This window comes from Sphaeramia orbicularis, chromosome 1, assembly GCF_902148855.1.
Source record: "Sphaeramia orbicularis chromosome 1, fSphaOr1.1, whole genome shotgun sequence".
Taxonomy (NCBI): Eukaryota; Metazoa; Chordata; class Actinopteri; order Kurtiformes; family Apogonidae; genus Sphaeramia; species Sphaeramia orbicularis.
The window spans coordinates 51268029-51287403 of NC_043957.1; the positions used below are offsets into that span (position 1 = coordinate 51268029).

At 38.9% G+C, this 19375-nt stretch overlaps 1 protein-coding gene across 9 annotated transcripts in view; it reads right to left on the reverse strand.

Annotated features, from left to right (window-relative positions):
- lrba (LPS-responsive vesicle trafficking, beach and anchor containing) overlaps positions 1-19375 on the reverse strand; it is a 300517-nt gene that overhangs the window by 69874 nt on the left and 211268 nt on the right. For all 9 annotated transcript variants that reach the window (XM_030140902.1, XM_030140903.1, XM_030140920.1 and 6 more), the window contains 6 exons: positions 18484-18601; positions 18237-18339; positions 15067-15182; positions 14235-14347; positions 6652-6792; positions 4381-4500 (listed from right to left, as the gene is read on the reverse strand). In XM_030140902.1, coding sequence (XP_029996762.1) covers positions 4381-4500; positions 6652-6792; positions 14235-14347; positions 15067-15182; positions 18237-18339; positions 18484-18601 — 711 coding nt within the window. The remainder of the gene's footprint in view (positions 1-4380; positions 4501-6651; positions 6793-14234; positions 14348-15066; positions 15183-18236; positions 18340-18483; positions 18602-19375) is intronic.

Below are 19375 nucleotides of genomic sequence, written 5' to 3' on the forward strand. Positions count from 1 at the left end.
AAATGATATTTCAGACTGCTAGTTTGCTGGCTGCTTCTGTGCCTGGCCACTACAGAAGATATCAAAACCTCTGCTAGTGCACTCAGCTGAGGTTTTTCACTATTCAGTTCCTTTGTTTGCATCTAGGTGGCAAGAAAAAAATAAAAAATGTTTTCAGCTTTTCTTCCCCTTTTTCAGTCAGCCAATTTTTTTTTTTTTCCTAACTGTGACGATTTTATTTGGCTGACTTAAACAACTATAAGTGTTTCAAACTGCAGAGTAGTACAGAAAAAAGCAGTTATGACAAGAGACGTAACTTCATATGTTTAACCATTTGTCATTCCAAACAAAGCAGAACTCACCACAATGAGTGCAAATGTTAAGATTGAGTTTGAGCTTAAAAATATGTGGATAAGTCAGCGTTGGCCTCAGCTGTGGTGTAACTGATGTGAATAACAATCACAGACACCAGGATGAACCAGTCTGTGTTGATGCTTGGCTGCTTCATGTAAATAATAAAATATATGGGTGAGGTCAAGGGCGTCACAGATGGACAGCCCACTACTTTTGGACTCATAACTTTTGAACCAGACAAGTTTAAGACAAATATTACACATAATTGGAGAGGTCTACATGACACCTTAAACATACTCAAAGGGCAAAATTTAGTTTCAAATATTTTTAAATGAAAAATACCAAAAACTACTGCATCACAGATGGACAAAAAATTAACATCTGTTTTTTGAAAGAATTACAAAGTTCTTAAAAGTGAAGTTCCTATGACATTTTCATTCTAAAATATATTCAGTGTATACCTTAAACCCTCTATTTTACAACCTAATTTATTTTTTTTATTATTAGTAATAGTTAACAAGACATTGTAGACAAAAAACAACAACACATAAACAAAGGGAAAATCAAACAAATAAACAAACCAAAAACAACAACGACAGAGTAATGACAAACAACAACAATGACAACATAATATTACAATGAAAAAGACCATAAATGTAAAGAGAAACTAAACAATATAGCTTGGTTAGGGGTGATAGGAAAAAGGGGAAGAGGGGAGTGTGAACGAAAGTGACAGAGAGAGAGAGAGAGAGAGAGAGAGAGAGAGGGGGAAGTGAGGGGGAAAATAATAATTGTTTATTTTTACAACCTAATAATTGGTTAGAGAAAAATATATTTGATCATACCTAAAAAGCAAGAGTTTGGACAAATGGCAGCATCACGGATGGACAACAAAAGTAAATATCAAATTAAACATTCTTTTTTCAATTATCATTATCATATACTTTTTTTTTTAAATATACAAAATGTACAACATACAAATAATATTAACATTATATTCAAGTGTATTTTGCATAGATATATGCATTTATTAATTTCAAATACTGTGTTTATAATATGACATAAGTAATATAATAGTCAAATATCAGTGTGTTTGGAATAAATTTAGTTTATTTATGGCAGTTTATAAAATGAATCCAGAATGATGGTAGAAAACTCATTTTCCATACATTCACACTCATAAAACCCCTCAATTTTTTTTTTTCTCTCCTTTCAAAATACATTTTCCTGAAAATATAAGTAATTACCTACCCACAAATAGAAGTTTGGTGTAGATTATTGTAATTAAATAGTTTTACCAGATGTTAACCTTCCCTGACTTCGCCCATATATGGACTGCAAAATCAATCATTTGCTGTAAACAGTTGACATTATTGGCATATTTCCCTTTTGGCTGTAACTATACTTTACACACCGAGCACGTCACTGTTCTTATACTGCAGTCGGGGACATCTGCGACATTGTTTTACATTACTGCAATACTCTGGAGGTTACGTCAAGAAATGTAAAATATATTAAACCAAAGCAATAGCAGAAAGTTTAGCTGGGATTTGTCAGTGGCTCAGACATCTGTGAGCGTACTTGTGTGACTACAAGTGCTGACTGGTCCCTTCAAGATGGACAGAGAGATACAAAGATGTTGACAGTGTGACATTAGAGTTGAGTGGAGCACCGCTGACACCCAGATGACATGCCCTGGTGTGTCAGGACGCCAGCACACAAGACAGCACAGCAGCATCCACAGATTCCAGACTAAAACTTGAGCCTCAGTCTGTGGATTTAGATTCCTCCTGTGTTCATGGGGCTCACTTAGAATATTGAAATAAGCAACCGTACAGCTTCTGTGCAGATGTAGACAAGTTACATTTAAGACCATTAGAGCTGAGATTTAGGATCTTTGTAATAAAAGCTGAGTTTGACTTTGGCAAAGGTGTCAGTAGGATTACAGGACAATACTGGGGGATGGCAGGACTTCACCGGTGACACAGACTACATGTAGTGTTCTTAAGCCAAATGTAGAATAGAATAGAATAGAAAAATATATAAAAATAGTGTGCAATAGAAATAAGTGCAAATTAGAGATATACTGTATAACAAGGTATAATTTTAAAAATATAAAAGTAGCATAAAAATGTGCAAATATAACAATGTAAATGTTGTGAGTAGTTGCTGTTTTTGTTCATGAGAGGATACACCACATTTACCTACACACATTAACTGACTGTGCTCTGATTCTGACCAAACTGCACATCTTGCGCTGGTACATATTGGACCCATACTGCTTTTATTTTGTAGTTTTCTTATACCATGATCAATGCCACTGCATAAAAGTAATGTTAACTTCAGAATCATTTTTTTTAAATAAGTCAAACAATTTAATTTTGCACCATTTAAGTACAGAAAAACAGAAATTTTTCACACAGTATTATAAGTCTCTCTCATCAGCTTAGCTAAGCTACACATCCACCTCTCACCACTGGGGTGAAAACTTCTAATCAAATGAGCAAGCAAACACACAGGTTTAAAATAACACAGCACTTCCTCACTTCTGAAATCTCTTCACTCCACAAAACCTGACCTAAAACTAAAGGTCAACCTCTTAACGAGGCCTCCAGCTCACCCTGGTTCACCGACTGCCGCCTGCTGTAAATTTGAGCAGGAGGTGCACGCGCGAACACACACACGCACGCACGCGCGCACACACATTTATATACACAAACACACACACACACAAATGAACCTTCAGGGCTTTACTCTCCAACATTGAGGCTTGCCTTGCATGGACCATTATGTGCAGTGGCCCCTTCGCTCTGGCCTGGTCAGAGGCCAGCCCCTCTGATCCCCAATCCTGTCCTGTCATGGGTCAGTGGAAGGGGCTTTGGCCCTTGGGCTCCTCTGCTACACTTCCACTGTTGCTACCTCTAACCTCTCCTCTCCTGTCTCTCCCCTCTGATGCCTTTGGGCTGAAGCTAGGGGTCAAGGGATTGGGGACCGGGGGTCATGCTAGCGTCACCCAGCCCAGAGACGCATTGAATCTGGGTGTTGTAACCTATTATCACCTCGTCTTTACCAGTGGGGTATGAAAACACTGAGGCTTTTGGCTCTGGTTGGGAAGGAGGCCTACTATCAATGGCTCAAATGCTAAAGCTAAATGGAATACTTAACATACTAAATTGAAACATCTCATCCCTAATTCCTCTTTTGCTTAGAACATGAATGTGTTCGCCCAAGCGGATAAAGTCGACAGACTTTCATTCAAAATATGCAAAAATTCAAACTGAACATGGAACAAAGTGATGTGGTCCAGATTTCTTCTTTGTTTTGATCTGAAGTTGAGCTCTCACAGTTTGATCCACAATGACAGGTCTAGACCGAGAGAGCAAACGAGGGTTCTTGTTGGGCTTTCGCAATCAAGCATTGGCCAGCTACGCAGTAACACAATCCATATGTTTTATCGAAGGGGTGTGTGTGTGTAGGGGGGTAGGGGTGGTAAACGCAATCACGCGTCAAAACCCCCAACACCACCGCTTTTCCCCCGTCCAGTGACCCGCTGCCAGGAGACCAAGCAAAACTGGGCTTTGACATAGAATGTCTGACTGTAGTCATAAATGTTTTAGGAGTGCAGTTAAAATGTGCACTGGGAGTTCTTAGGCCCTCGGTATGAGAATGACCTGAGCCGTAGCAGGGCAGATCCAACAGCTCGGTAGAGTTTGGGGGCCCAACGGGCAGGGATTCAAGTCAAGGTTATAGCTGGCTGAATCTGAGACAGACGGCTGAGACAGATGAGGATTAGTCTAACGCTTTGATCAGAAGAGCAAGAAGCTTTGACTGCAAAGGGACAATGATTGGTAGTGACTGGACATTACTCTTTTTAAACCTTTTCTTCTTTTGTCTCCAAGGATGCTGGATGGAGATTTACTCCACTGTGGTGCTTAGCGCTTTATCTCCCCTCACTTCTAACCTTGTTATAAGTCAACCACAAAGAAAAAAAGGTAACTTTGCGGGGTTATCGTGGGATGTGTGCATGTATCAGTGTTTATACAGTACCTTCACATCAGACGTGTCTCTCTGGCAGTTTCTCCAGGCTCGGGATACAGAGGAGAAGGTGCGGTCTGCATGATCAAACTTCCCTCCTTGGAAGTTGAGAAAGAACGTGGTGAAGGGCTCCTGGGAATTAAAAAATGGACTCTTAGCGAAACAGAAACTGCTTACATTTTCAGCATCGGTTGTTACTTCTAAAACACTCTCAGATTTAAAGGAAAATGTACTGTTGTAAATGCCTCATAACAAAGTGGAAACTAAAAATTAACAAGTGTAATAACTGTAATCCCACTGAGCTACTAAAGCCAATCCACTCATGCCACTGATGCATTTCTAATCATGTATAATCTTGTTAGGACAGATCAATAGCTGTCTCCCTGACGCAATAGCCCCCAAGTGACATAGATGCAATATGTCGGGTCACATCTACAACACTAATACAGTGAATAGCTAATTAAGTCCAGCCTGAAATGACGTAAACTACATCTGTTTTAAAAATGTAAGTGTAAGCCCACAGTGTGTCATTATGCTGTAAAAACAACAGAGTAGGATTAGGTGCACTGCAAAATGACACAAATAAGCATAAAATAGACTTAAATAGCTCACATTTATAGCACAAACAGTTTTCAGTTATGCCCTGATGTTTGGTTTGATCTTTAAGTGAGAGTTATATGTGAGGGTTTCTGGTGAAGCGGGTTATGAGTAAGCCTGCTAATGATGTGCAAGGATCAATGAGGTAACTCCACTGGGAGTCGCTGAGACAGTGAGCTACTGGGACAATAACAGCAGAAAACTGCACTGTGGTGAAACTTAGTAACCTCCCTCTCCCTCGAGTGCAGTACGGAAATATTGATGGCATCTATTTACCAAAAGGTTCTCAAAGAGCGCACTCCACTGCACAATGTACAGTACATGTGCCTTTCAAAAAACAAATGAAATCACATATACTGCTGATTCCTGTGATTCGCATAGAAAAGCCAACATTCTACTTGATGCGAGCAATTTTTTTGGCGTTTTGCTATGACATCATCCATCAAATGCCAACAATAAGAAACAGTAGAAGAGGAGCAATATGCAGCATCTATCATACAAGCAGGGCCAGTGTCTGGATCAGGGCTTTAGGTCTGATATTAGTGGCAGAGACAAACCATGATTGCAAATGTTCACAGATTAGAGATAAACTGTTTTTTTTTTTTTTTCTCTATGGATTCCAATTTTTGATGGTTCTCATTTTTAAAAAAAATGTTGTTTTTATTTGCAATGACAATAAAAGGAATCTAATCTAATCTTAGTTTCTCTCAAAGAACTATTATTGGCAACATCCAAAACATTTCATTAAGGGAAAATACCAACAATTAAACATCTACAGGGTGTCCCATAAGTCTCCATACATATGAGACATAATACATTCCATACATATATGGTTCTAACATGTATTTCTTTATATTTCTTCTTTATAGTTCTTCAGCAGACACGCATTGAAATGTGTTCCCGACAAAATGGCAGTCATATAGAGCATATTATATAAATAAAAATGGTTTATGTCAAGAAACGTTTATTTTTCCTATGTATGGAGACTTATGGGACACCCTGTATTATACTTTCTCCAAAACTGTACGTTACTGGACCTTCTCTTCTTTGCTCATTCTGTTTCAAAATATAGACCTCCAGGTTACATGACAGGTTTTATTGTGCAAATAAAATTCAAGTCAAAATGATTTCTAGTATAACCCACATTATCATTTCCTTCAAGTAAGTTGCACCTGTTGGCATGTCCATGTTTCAGCCGATTATGCCAAAATTGTCGTGCCAATTGTTGGCGGCGGAAAAGATGAATCAAAGAGGAACGCTTTCAGTTTTGGAACAGATCAATAAAAGACTGCAAACTTAAATCCATTTTATATAGGGTTTGGTTGAACTGGCATACAGGATTTGCTACTGTAACATAAACACTGTTGCAGTAGCAGCTGAGTGTTTAGTCACGATTCAGTTAAACTGCTTGACACCACTACTGTACAGATGTGGCATTCATTTCACCTATTATAATTTTGTTCTTCAATCACTCTGAAGAACTTCCACACCAATGACATGTTAGCACAAATGTGTTGCTGTTCTTGTCCACATGACATGGCCTGCCCCACTAAGAGGTACAGAATCAGTTCTGAGATTCATTGTCTAGTCACTGGCCAAGTTGAAAACATGACATCGATTAACACATCCGTTAGATACTTAATTTTTTTTATTGTTAATTGTTTTTATAATACAAATTGAACTTACAATTCGCAGTAGCCACATCAGGGTGAAGCTGGAGGTGGAGTAATGTGTGCCATAGTGGAACTTTGGCACCTGATCGTCTTCCCAGGATTCATAGCGATCTGAAAAGAACGCTGCCCTCTTGGGGTTCAGAGCACCAATGGGCTGTGGAGACATTAAGACATAAAACATTTCAAAAAGGAGTTACAATATCAAAAACAACACCCTCTTCCTTCAGCATCTTCATGATGTAAAAGCAAAAATTAAGAAAAGAAAAAATAGCAAAAAGGAAAAGCTTGAAGGCAGTGCTGAATTTTCCAGGGAATACATTTGGGTGCTGCAGCATAGCAGTTGGAAGGCAAATGAAGCTAGTAACCTTTGTGCAATTTCAAATGAATATTAGATGATGTTTCCCTTTAGACAGAGATCAATCCTATCCCACAGAGTGCTTTTTAGAGGCTGTGAAACAGAGCCCCTGCAGCTGTAGTCTGTCAGAGAAAACTAATGTGCTCCAATGAAAGACTGCCTACTAGGAATATCAATAGTAAGGGCAGTGGGTTTCTTTAATTTATACTTTTATTAATCTGTAACTAATACACTGGTCACCTGCCCTATCTGTAGCCTAGAAAAAAAAGGTTCAATTTCATTAATTTTCCATTCCTCTCAAAAAACCAATAACCCTGCGCTGCCTGGCTATTATTTAAATACTCATTTATAGAAATCACTTTCAGGCTGGTTCAATTTTTATTAGTCTTCAGCTGGGCTGTGCCTCATTCTCTCAAAGCCCCCTTCATCTCCCTCTCACACACACAAACAAACACAGCGGATCAATGGTAATGGAATGATGGCCTTTTGAGGATGAGAGCCTGGTAGGGCGTGGATCAATTGGATCTCTTTCATATCATAGGGTGCCTGTCACACACAGCGAGCTTCATCCAGGGCCTGGCTTTGATATTGATCTGTGCTATGGCTACTGTTTCATGTGGGCGTAATGGGACATGCTTGTATACATGTATTAGATGTGCAGAACTGGGGATGTTCTCAGTATAATGTGTGCATATTCGCAGTGATGGAAATAGTGTTCCAGTGCACATAGATTTACACGGAGAAGCCTCGTGCCACCACACTGTGCAGCACTGTGCTGACAGTGATACACTGCGGGCTTCCTCAGGGCCACTGGGGGTGGGTGAGTACACACAGTGAATTATACATCACACCCATTGGTCTGATTTATAGCCCTAATAACAGTCGGCTCATTAAAAAAAGAAAAGGGAGAGGAGGCATATAAAATAAAAAAAAAAAAAAAAAAAAAAAAAAAGACTGAAAGTGCCACAGTGACAGAGAGAGAGGGAGAATTGTGTGCAAGTGCATGTGGGGGCTGTTGGTTTGTGTGAGCCTGACATTGTTTACTGCTGTAAATTACAGTGGGGGGCTAGTACGCTCTGCTTACAGTAGCTACAGCGGAGCGACGGTGATGGTGCCGTACATCAGAGCACAGCGACTGGCAGTGTGCTGATGGAGCGCCCGCTGCCTCCCTAACGCAGATTGGCTTAATATGTTGCTGCAAAGAAAAGCACTCTGATGAGCACTCCGATAAATGACTGGGTCTTGTAGTTTTAATTAGACTGGGGATAAACTACAGAACAAAATTATGCCGGGGCTTTGCAGAGGTAAACACTAGAGAATTAATATTGGATTAGTCTTCATCAAGAGTAGACACGGACGGTATTACAGAGCAATTTTAAAGGTACTGTAGTGAAAAATTCACCAGTAACTAAAGCTAAGTGTAATGGTGACAATAAAGAAGACCATAATTCCATAATGAAGAAACACATTTTTATGACCAAATTCTAATTAATTGTCAAGTATAAGCATCAGGGAGATATCGCAGGTTTGCATTGGGGCCCAATAGGAAACAACTACAGTAGTTTAGTTTAGATTATTTATTTGTTCCTTTCATGAAATTGAACAACAGAATTTGTACATAAATGCACACTACGTTTTCAAATCAACACCTCCATGACTGGAAAGAAGCAGCAAGAAGAAAACATTTCTTATAATACACAGTATGAAATGTAAGCCATCATGTCATCAAGTGTGATACCACAGACAGCCACTAGATGCTAGCATCAAAAAAATCCTTGTTCCAATTGACTTACATTACTTAGAAATATTAAATCACAACTCGATGGCAAAGTTTAATAAAATTCAGTCTTCCTTAATTACAACCTGGCATGTTCAGATTGGTATTGTAATAAACGGCTTGCCATCAAGTCTGCTAAAATGCTAACTGCTAATTGGCGTTTTTATAGATTACATGACGTTGGCATTACAGTTTGGAAACAACTAAGTGTTAACATTTAAGTGTGTGAAATTATGTGGTAGTGTTAAACAGCAACTGGCTAGCAGTGAGGTTGTTTTTTTTTCATTGTGGCATTAGCTTGGCAAGTTTCACTCTGCACTTGTGCCTGCATATCCAATAATTTGGCTCTAAAGATGGCAGCAGCCAAACGCCACATGCCACACACTGTTATGCACTAAACTACTGGGTAATATCACAATGGCTAAACAGTGAACTAAAAAAGATGTCAAGTGGAGATTATGAGCTACCTATATAGAGTGAAACCTACTTAAAATACTCTATAGTGACTTCTTTTTAAATACAATTTAACTAGGCTCTCTCCACATAACACTTAGTATTTAATGAAAGTGTCTCTACACTGACCAACAACGACCTTCCTGGTCTATTACAAGGTCATTAAGCAGTGCTACTTTGATTTTAAAACAATAATGGGTGACCAGTGATGAAGTGTAATAGCTTACCGACAATCTGAACATCACAAGGGCTTTGAGTCATAAATCAAAAGAGCCTTTTGAAAGGAGTGTTTATGTATAATATCCTATTTAAACAGTGAAAATGGTGTGGAGGGCCTGGGGGATAAACATATGGGCTGCGTATGGTGAAATCAATACACCATTAGCTGATCTGGCTGTGAGTAGTAGCTTATAGCACAAAGGTACAAGGAAAGCTCAATAAATCCTCACTGTGTCTGTTGCCATTTAAATGCAGACTACCTCGTCTACGAATAGGAGAGCAACACTGCTTTTATGTGATTGTTTGGGAAAGGTGCTTTGGTTAAAAGAGAAAGAGCTTTGTGTTGGAATGTTTAACAAAAGATGTAAAATGCATTAGCGAGAGGAAACTGAAAGGGTGTGGAGAAGTGGGATGCAAAGGTATGAAGTATTAAAGAAACTGTGGAGAGTTACAACACTTGCAGTCAGTTCTAGTGTGTGCTTATCGTGACTACAATGTTATCTCGGGGGTCGGCGTTTGATGTCAGGTTGAGGTTAGAGTTTATGATAAGAAAGTCCCTGGGGTCAGAATGGCTCTGGCAGTAGGGAACATAAATTCTGTGTGGCCTCTGTTGTGCTGGCGATGATGACAGTGTGTGACACGCACACACACACACGTTCATGGCAATTTGGCTTCTCAATGTCACTGGAGGCTTCTCCGATGACCTGTTTCTATAAGAGACAACTACTGACATGACATAAGAGGCGAGTGAGAGAGATGTGGAGGGTGAGAACCAGACAGACTGAAACAATAATGAGAAAACAAAAGCAAAAAAAAAAAACATGCAGTGTGTTGAATAATGTACACAAAATGGCACTGACGGTCAAAAAACATTAGGGTGGAAAGAAAAGTAACAGTGTGCGGAATTAGGACTGGGGGTGCGGAATTTGGGGGGAGGGGGCTGCTGTGGAGGGCAAAGTGGGTGGGTGGATGGGGGGTGGTTGTGGAGCGCTGCTTGCCCTTTTCCAGACACTGCAGTCTGCCACGGTCGAGTGATTCTACACTGATATCACACGCGTGTCAACAACATGAATAAAACAGATGTAATAAAGATTGGCCCCTCTCCCTCCCTTCTTTCTCTGTGCTGTTTTTCTGCTCTCCAAGGACAGACGAGAGGAGGGACAGCAAATGATGTTTTTCTTTTTCCCTTTACACTCTCTCCTCCTCTTTCTTTTACTCTCTGATTGTCTTTGTGTTTCTTTTACTCATCTCCCCTTCGTTCACGGGGTCCCTGGGGCTGCAGGGGTTGACTGAGTACCGAGGCGGAGCTGTCCAAACTCTACAGCAGCGCAAAAAAGGAAAGAGTGGAGGCAGAACGAGCTACGAAACTGAACGAGAGGCTGAATGTTTGTGTGTACTCTCCGTGTGTGTTTGGTGGAGGGAAGTGCAACTGTCACATTTCAGCCTACTGGGCAACATGAAGCCAGATAAACAGAGAAATTATGCAGCCTCATACAGTGGGGAAAGCTACACTGGGAGGGATAAAAGGAGAGGATAGAGACACAGAGGAGCAGATTGAAAGTGAAAGCAGGACTGGGGAGGACCTCAGGGACAAGGTGTTGACTGCTGGGGTGTTTTATCTGTATGACAGGGCAGTGTGAAAGAATGGAAGTGTGAGCGGATGGATCGTGTGTGTTTGTATTTCATAACTATATAGTGCAGTGCTGTTGTATTAGATTGTAAAGATAGTATCCATAATATTCTATAATGTATGTGGTGTAAACAATGCATTCAATATAAATGCAATTTATATACTGTATATACAGAACAGATTAGACTAAATTACATCTAAATACACACCTAATGTAATATAGCATCATAACAAACATAACTACTAAAATGCACAAGCACTGTATGAAGCTTATCTAGTTTAATTTGAGAAAATGCATGTACAAGTCCTAAAGCTACTTATTAAAACCATTTTACTTATAACACTTGTTCAAGACTAGGTGGCAGCGATAAATATTAAGCCTATCTAAGATTAATTCTGATCAGAGTTTACATGATCTAGGTTTAAAATGAGTAAATCTAGTTTTAAAATAAGGAGTTCTGTGTGGCACAATCAAAAATAAATATTGTTGTTAATGTGACTCAAAATTGAAAAATAATTTAATGAATATGGAGATGTTTGCTCATCCACATTAAAACAAACTGATAAATACTGTATTTGTATGCTGTCAGGATCTAGTAAGTATGAAAAGAAGGGGGAATCATTTTGGCTGCTCTATAAAGAGCCAAATTCCTGCCCATTCCAATCTGCCCCATGAAGCCTACATTAAAAGAATAGGAACGGTGGTCAGTGGAGAGGTACATTTGTGATCCAGTTTGATTGTACCACCGTGTACACGTATATTTGTCAATTTAAAATAGAATGTTACAAGTCAAGAAAGTCACAGTTTGTGAGAAATTAACATTGATTATCATGTGAAACAGCTCAGTGGACTGCATCTCGTCATCACCAACGCCAAAACAGCTGTTACCTCGGCATATTTCACCTCATTCTTTGAGTGTGAGTTAAGAAAGTCTTGAAAATGGCATAAATCACAGTAAGTCTCATCATGTTGAAGCTGCAAAGACATCTTCAGCAGTTCTGAGCAGGTTTTAGAGAAATTACAATGTGACTGTTGCGACTTTTGGCTGTGTCTTGTCTTGTAAAATTGTATTATAAATTGACAAACATCATAAATGTAAATGACGGCATAATTAAATAACTGCATAAAAAAAAATGTAGATGTCCCCCACCTTTGACTATAACACAATTTTTCTCACTGGGCATGACTGGAAGGGGTATGACACTTGTCTGTACCTTAATAAAATTTTAACATTGTTTTCTATCAGATCAAAACTTAGTAATTTAATTTACTCGTGATTATTCAGCATAAAAACTATAATCTTACAGCAGCATCATGAAACTCACCTCTAAATTTTAAATAACACTAGATCACATTGTTAATATTGGGAGATAGCTGGAGCAGAACTAAATTTAATACACGTTTAGAGCAAAATTTAGTTTAAAGAGAGGTTTAAATTGAATCTGTCTTTGTTTTAAGATAGTTTTAAGGTCTGGAACAACATAATTTAAAGTCAGACTGTAATTTAACCGGCTTTAAAATTCCGCCTTGTTGATCCAACCCGGCATTACAGGGATTTAAAAGCTGGAACATTTAAAACATTAGAGGGAAACTAAGAGATAAATGAGCAGTTAATATCATGATTCAGGATCGGAATTAGGATTGAGCAAATACACTTCCTGGCTTGAGTATCAACACACTTGCATCAACGCAGCCCTTTGAGTTGTGTATTTTTAGTCTAACTGTAGCTGTTTCTTTCAGTCCCATAAGTATCTGAATATCTTCACCTCTCCCTCATCCTCCACGAACATGAACGGCCCCATGACCTCAACAAAGAGTCTGAAGTATGACTCTGAAATGCATTTCCTCCAACATATCCCCTTGTCCATTAACACATGCCTCTTTTCCGTGGCTGATTTATTCAACCATTTTGGTTCCAGCAGTTAAGACAGTCGCTTTATCATCTTCCTCCAAAACTAATCCTCTGTCCTCCCACTACTGGACACCAATATATATACAAAACAGATCTGGCAAACTACATAGAGTGTGCTTTTTTTTTTTTTTTAAACCTTTATCTGTGTATGTGCGTGACTTAGTACATGACTAATAATAATTGCATGTCTACTTGAGGGAGAGAATGTTTTAAGCTGTTTCAGTATTGTGAATAAGTGCATTTATGTGTCGGGGAGCATCTCGGGGCACGTTTCATTGTTTTAAACTCCATCATTTGATGCCTGGAGCTACTAGGGAGTGCTAGTTCACTTCCTGAAAGGTTGCAGAAAGTCAGACCTGAGAGATTTCAATTACACACTTAGCATTATGGACACGAAATTATAGCTACATCAGAAAATAGGAGGCTTGGGAGATAAATATGAAGAGTTTTAATGTACATTAACAGTGAAGGGCAGAACTCTCTCAACTAACTAAAGAAAACTTTAGAAATGTATGAAAATCTGTCGGTCAAATAAATTACAAACATCGCATACCATTAGGGGTTCCACCAGAAAATTCTATGCCACTTGGCAGCCATTTATCAGCTTTGTAGAAGGTACGGAAGCTCCCAACATATCTGTGTAACTCCAATATCTGCGTACCTTTTTGCTTTGTTATTTAAGTGTATGTGAACTTACAGATATGCATATGTACGTGTGTATGTGTCTTTACATGTATATGTTTGAAGGGGGTTTATATTTTTCTATATGTAAGTGTATTATGTCTGGCTGTATATAAATGTATCCAAGGTCCAGTACTTGGGGTGAGTGGGATGGGTGGGAGAGCAGGTGGATAGGAACTGGATACAACAATTTCATGTTCAAGTTGTATGTTTCTTTTTGTGCATTTGAAAACTGAAAATAAAATAAGACCTTGATCAGAAAATAAATAAATATTGCAGAAATGATTACATTTGCTAAAACACTACAACTATGCATCTTAAATCCAAACAAGTGAGTAAATGAATGAGAGGCACGGTGCTACAACTGTGTAAAGATAGCAATCAGTCACCGGTGATTAAAGTGCTGCTTCACTTAACTAAGATCAATGGCAATTACACAACCTAGATGGAGTTAAAGAACTACACACACCCCAAATGCTTCCTGTATCTTAACTGCCTTCCGCTTCTGGGGGATTAAGGAAAAAGGACAGGTAGAGGAGGAGGACAGATACAGTCTTGGGTGTCTAACCTTGGACAGATCTCTGAAGTTGCTGGGCAGAGTGAGGTCAAGTTCTTCTGAGTCATAGTTGGTGATGACCCAGGGGAAGACCGGGTACTGGTTCAGGTCATTAAAGCTACGACCTGGTTGAAAGAAACAAGTAAGAGAGAGAGAGAGAGGGAGAAAGAGAGAAAGAAAGAAAGAAAGAAAGAAAGAAAGAAAGAAAGAAAGAAAGAAAGAAAGAAAGACAAAGACAGAAAGACAGAAAGAGTCAAAGCCATTCAAATTATGGAACTGACAACTAAAATGTATACTGAAAATGACGACAGCCACTTGCATGTGTTTGTACATTTCCATTTTCAGTTTACAAAAGGAGTCTATAGCAGAAGACTACTAATAATGGATTTTAAGACTATATTAGAAACATGAAAACTGATAACTATCCATTTTCTCTGTTTTCTTGATAATAACCAAAATCACTTCAGTTCTTACATCAATAGCTATGGCATTGTACTGACAAAAATTGTGCTTTTAGGCATTCAATGTTTTCTTTTCTGTCTGTTTTAGTCACATGATACACGCAGGAGTTAGTACTTGATTGGATAACCATTGTTTCTGATGACTTTTGATGGTCTAATAATTTTTTCTGGGACTGTAAATACCTAAATAATTGTATAAATATATTAGGATCTGAACTGAACATCCAACCCAGAATAATTAATCAATGTATTCAGAATACGACAAAAACAGCTGTAAAATTTATAGATAAAGGTAATTTTTTTTCTATTATTGACTTCGATAGTTCATAAAATGTACCAATTGACCGTTATACTTCTGTAGAGGTGTTAAGCTGTGTACCCACCTGAGATGGTGTTGAGAAAGATGAGGTACTCAAAGTTGGAGATCTCTCGACGTTGCCAGCGCTGGGTCATGTTGGATGCTTTGAAAAGTTGCTTTGGAGTGGCCAGAGAGATACGTCTACATGGAAAAAGATGGAGATATACACAGATATTTCAACTGTTATGATCATTTAGATGTAGTTCCCCCTGATGAGCTCTGGAAAAAAATGTGCAAAACAGGAAACAGACAAAGCCTGCCATCGCATCACAAGAACACACACTCACACAGCCTCTGGCATTATTAGTCTTTTCTAATACAAATGTCCTTGTATGAAAAATCTATTGATTTTACAGTCCTGCTAATTAAGAAGACAAATATGCAATAAATTGGGGTGAATATATGTTTGGGTGCATGTGCACACACACACACACACACACACACACACACATCCAGGGCCCAGAACATGATATATGACATAGGACAGAAACAAATGACCCCCAATCTAATTAAAACAAAGGAAAATGATGGAATTAATCACTGTCAGGGTGTGAGATTATAGTCATTAGGACATGCAAAGGTGAAAATGCAACTCCAAATTTGAGTGTGTACAGCATGACACAATAGTATTTTATACAACTATATGCAGTGTTGTTGTATCTGCAGTGAATCACAACACAATTAAATGTGTACATTGTCTGTGCTAACGTTAAAACATTGGGTGTTCAGCTGTGGGTTTATTTTAATCAGGTGGACTATAGAAAAATTAAGCTACAGTATTAAATAGATAATCAAATGTGCTCGTGTAATTATCACTACGACACTCTAGACATGAAGAAAATTGTGCTGTGTTGGTTGTGTGAGCTGGTTTAAGCATCGGACTGCCCTGTACAGCTGTCCTCAGGTCAAACAGGCAAGGTATCCCTGACCTGCAAACCAGTTTGATGAATGAGTCCAACACAAGCACACACACCCGTTCTCTGGCTCTAACTCTGTGTCATATACATGCTCCCCTCTCTGCATCCACACAAATGCACTTTCCTACTCAGACAGGATGCACGGAATTCACGCCATGTAATATCTCATACTGACAAAAAAAGAACACTCGTGCAAATACTTCAATAAATGGACGATGAACTAAAGAAAGCCCACAGATATTCCCCACAACTGTTGTTAAATGTTCTTTAATGGTTTAAAAAGAAAAACAAATTTCATTTCCCCTAAAACATCTGGAAATTTCACATCTTTACTCGTATATAATGAGCTGAACGAAAATCAAACACATAATTAAATATGCCACAAAATGCATCCGAAGCCTTTGTAGGCACTACTTTCATTTCCCACAGAGAACACATATGCCAGCATTTAGGTTTGACTTTTAGCACTGCCTGGACACGGAACGGACTGATGTAAAGGGGGGTGGGTGGCGCAGGGGAAGGGGTTGTGCCCTGCAGGCTTACAAGCAAGTATTTGCCTCACACTGATGGAAATAAATAAATGAACTGGACTATGTTTGTGTAAAGCCAATTACGCTTGGTAGGGGTGGAAGGGACTGGGCGGGGTGGACATTCAGGGACAAGCCCTTTTATGCACTGGGCAGCAAGAAAGGAAGACAGAAAATTCTGTTTGGATTTAAAGATTTATATGAAACAACGATGTGAAAACCCTCAACTGACATTTGTTTTTCATGATTTAAAGGAATAAATGAAAGTAAACGTCATTTACCTTCATGTGTTATACTGTATGTTAGGTACGGCGTAGATTGGGGGTGTCAAACTCATTTTCTTTCAGGGGTCACATTCAGCCCAATTTGATCTCAAATGGGTCAGACCAGTAAAATAATGACACAGTAACTTATGAATAATGACAACGTCAATTTTTTTTTGTTTTAATGCAAAACAAAACCGAAACAAAACATTAAATTATGAAAACATTACATTTCTAAACTATCCAAACAAAAAAGATGTGAATAACCTGAAAAAAAAAAAGAAATTTCTTCAGAAAAATAAGAGCAATTTTATTTATTCATTTTGTCTCAATTTATTATTTATACAATATCAGATGTACAAAGGCACAAAACATTTAGTAACAGGCAGAATATTGTTAAAATTGCACATAATTTTCTTAGGTTATTCATATTTTATTGTTAAAGGACAGTTTATTAATGTAAATATCTTCATAATTCAATGGGGTTTTTTCTCTAAAACAGAGGGAAAAAATTGGAGTTGTCATTATTTATAGTCAAATTGTAATATTTGGAATTTTGTAATATTTCCCACATTAAACCAAGAAGAAAATTTGGAGTCACAATTTATAGGTTAATATGCTTTTATTTTACTTGAGAACACATTGGTCTAAATGTGGCCCCTGAACTAAAGGCGAAGACATGCCAAATGGACTGCTGATCGTCACTAGAAAACGTAGTCTGACTGACCAGTCAGCTCCCATCTCCCCGACACGGTCAAAAAAGTGCGAAGAACCCATCAAATTGACTACAGACTTGAGTATACAATCTGCACTTGCACAAGACATAATGTCGCCATAACAGCAGGCGGTGCTAATCTGTATTGTGGCCCAGAAAAATAAAAAAACGGAAATGACAGAACATCTCTCTAGACCAAAACACAGAGCTCGCTGTCGTCGGTCATTGTTGTCAGCAGAGAGTTTTGAGTTGTCAAGAAGGATTGTTATTGTACTTGTTGATCGGATGGCTAGTAATAAGAAGATGCTGGCGTTGTCAGATCTCAGGCTTCTTCTTGTGGAAGAAGAAAAATTCCAGCCTTCTCCTTCACTGATTTGCTAGTCAAGGGCGATCCCTCCACCAATCACATTGGTCCAACTGAACGACTGGGTAGTGGCCGATTACACATGTTGAATTGGATGAAAAGAATGGCGACGGCCTTAACGATGGCAGATTGCACAGAATACACCAAACAGACTCATGTCATCGACCTCGCCACACTGCCCGACGACGTTCGATCGCTGAAAATCGGGTTGGTGTGTCATCACTCTAAAACGAGTTCAACACCCTTGACTGTTAGTATCTTCAGTGTAATTTTTGCATTTCACAAATTCATCTCGAGGGCCGAATTGGAACCTTTGGGCCGGTTTTGGCCCATGAGCCGCATTTTTGACACCCCAGGTGCAACAAACATATGCGTGCCCTTGAGGAGAGACAGTGTTTGTGTCTCTAACCTGGTCTGTGGAAGGCCAAAGTTGGTGCCAACACCAACACGAGGAAGACTGTTGACCACCTTCTTTACTGTGGCTGCATCTGGGAAGTTGAACATGACTGCCGCTGCACACAAACACAAAGAAATATCCAGTTTAATGAGGATTTGATGCCTTCATATACCATGGACTCATTACATAGTCAACACAAAAATGCATCTCTGTTGAAAATTGAAATGTTCAAATATTAGGTATTTTCAAGCAGTCTTACTTCTGTTGGCCATGAAGATTTCCAGAGCAGTATTCTGCAGCAGGTAGCGCCTGGAAAAGACGGCACGGATCTCTGTGAACAGCCATTTTCCATGAAGACCCTCAGTATAGGCTAGAAGCTGAAATACAAAAAGAAGGGGTGAGTAAAAAAAAAAACAGTATAAGGACTCAAATATAAAAAGGTAAAACCAGATAACAAAAAGAAGAAGAAAATAAAGAGCAGAAAGTGGCCTATGTTGGTTCATTTATCACCCAAAGATGGCAGGACATCATGAACAGCACGATTAATGTCTTTTATTGATCGGCCTCAATGAAAAAGAGATTCCTTTAGCAGGAGAATAGGTGCTATTCCGCTGAACGGTGGGACGGAAATATTTAGTCCACTAAAACGCAATTCATATTATGGCTAGTAAAATATATAGGGCAGTGTGATGGCTGTTTTGACGCACTGTAATAATTTCACACAAGTATGAGGTTAATAACCTATTTTGTGTTAAACGTGATTAAAAGTGTTTCTGTATTTCCACTGGCACTGGGGTCAAATAATATTACGGTAGGTAGCTCCAGATTTAAAAATGCACCGATGAGCTGAGCTTAGTGCGTCCCCGTGGAGTCTGCAGCGGCTGTCATAGCAACTTGTTCTGATGGCTGTCAAAGCATTTGACAGATTCGGATGCTTGGCCCTGCCCCTGCGATTCGTACTCCTACTAATCCAGCATTTAGATTTGCTGCTAACCCACTTAGCACTGCTTTGTTAACTAGGCTTTTGTTTCACCCTGTGCTTTTAGTTTCAAAGGCATCTGCTGACAGGGGGGCGTACAGGGATGTGGTAGAAAGGTAAAAGGGACACTTTAGGTTGTCACAGCATGGTTCAGAGGCTGTGTTATTAATCA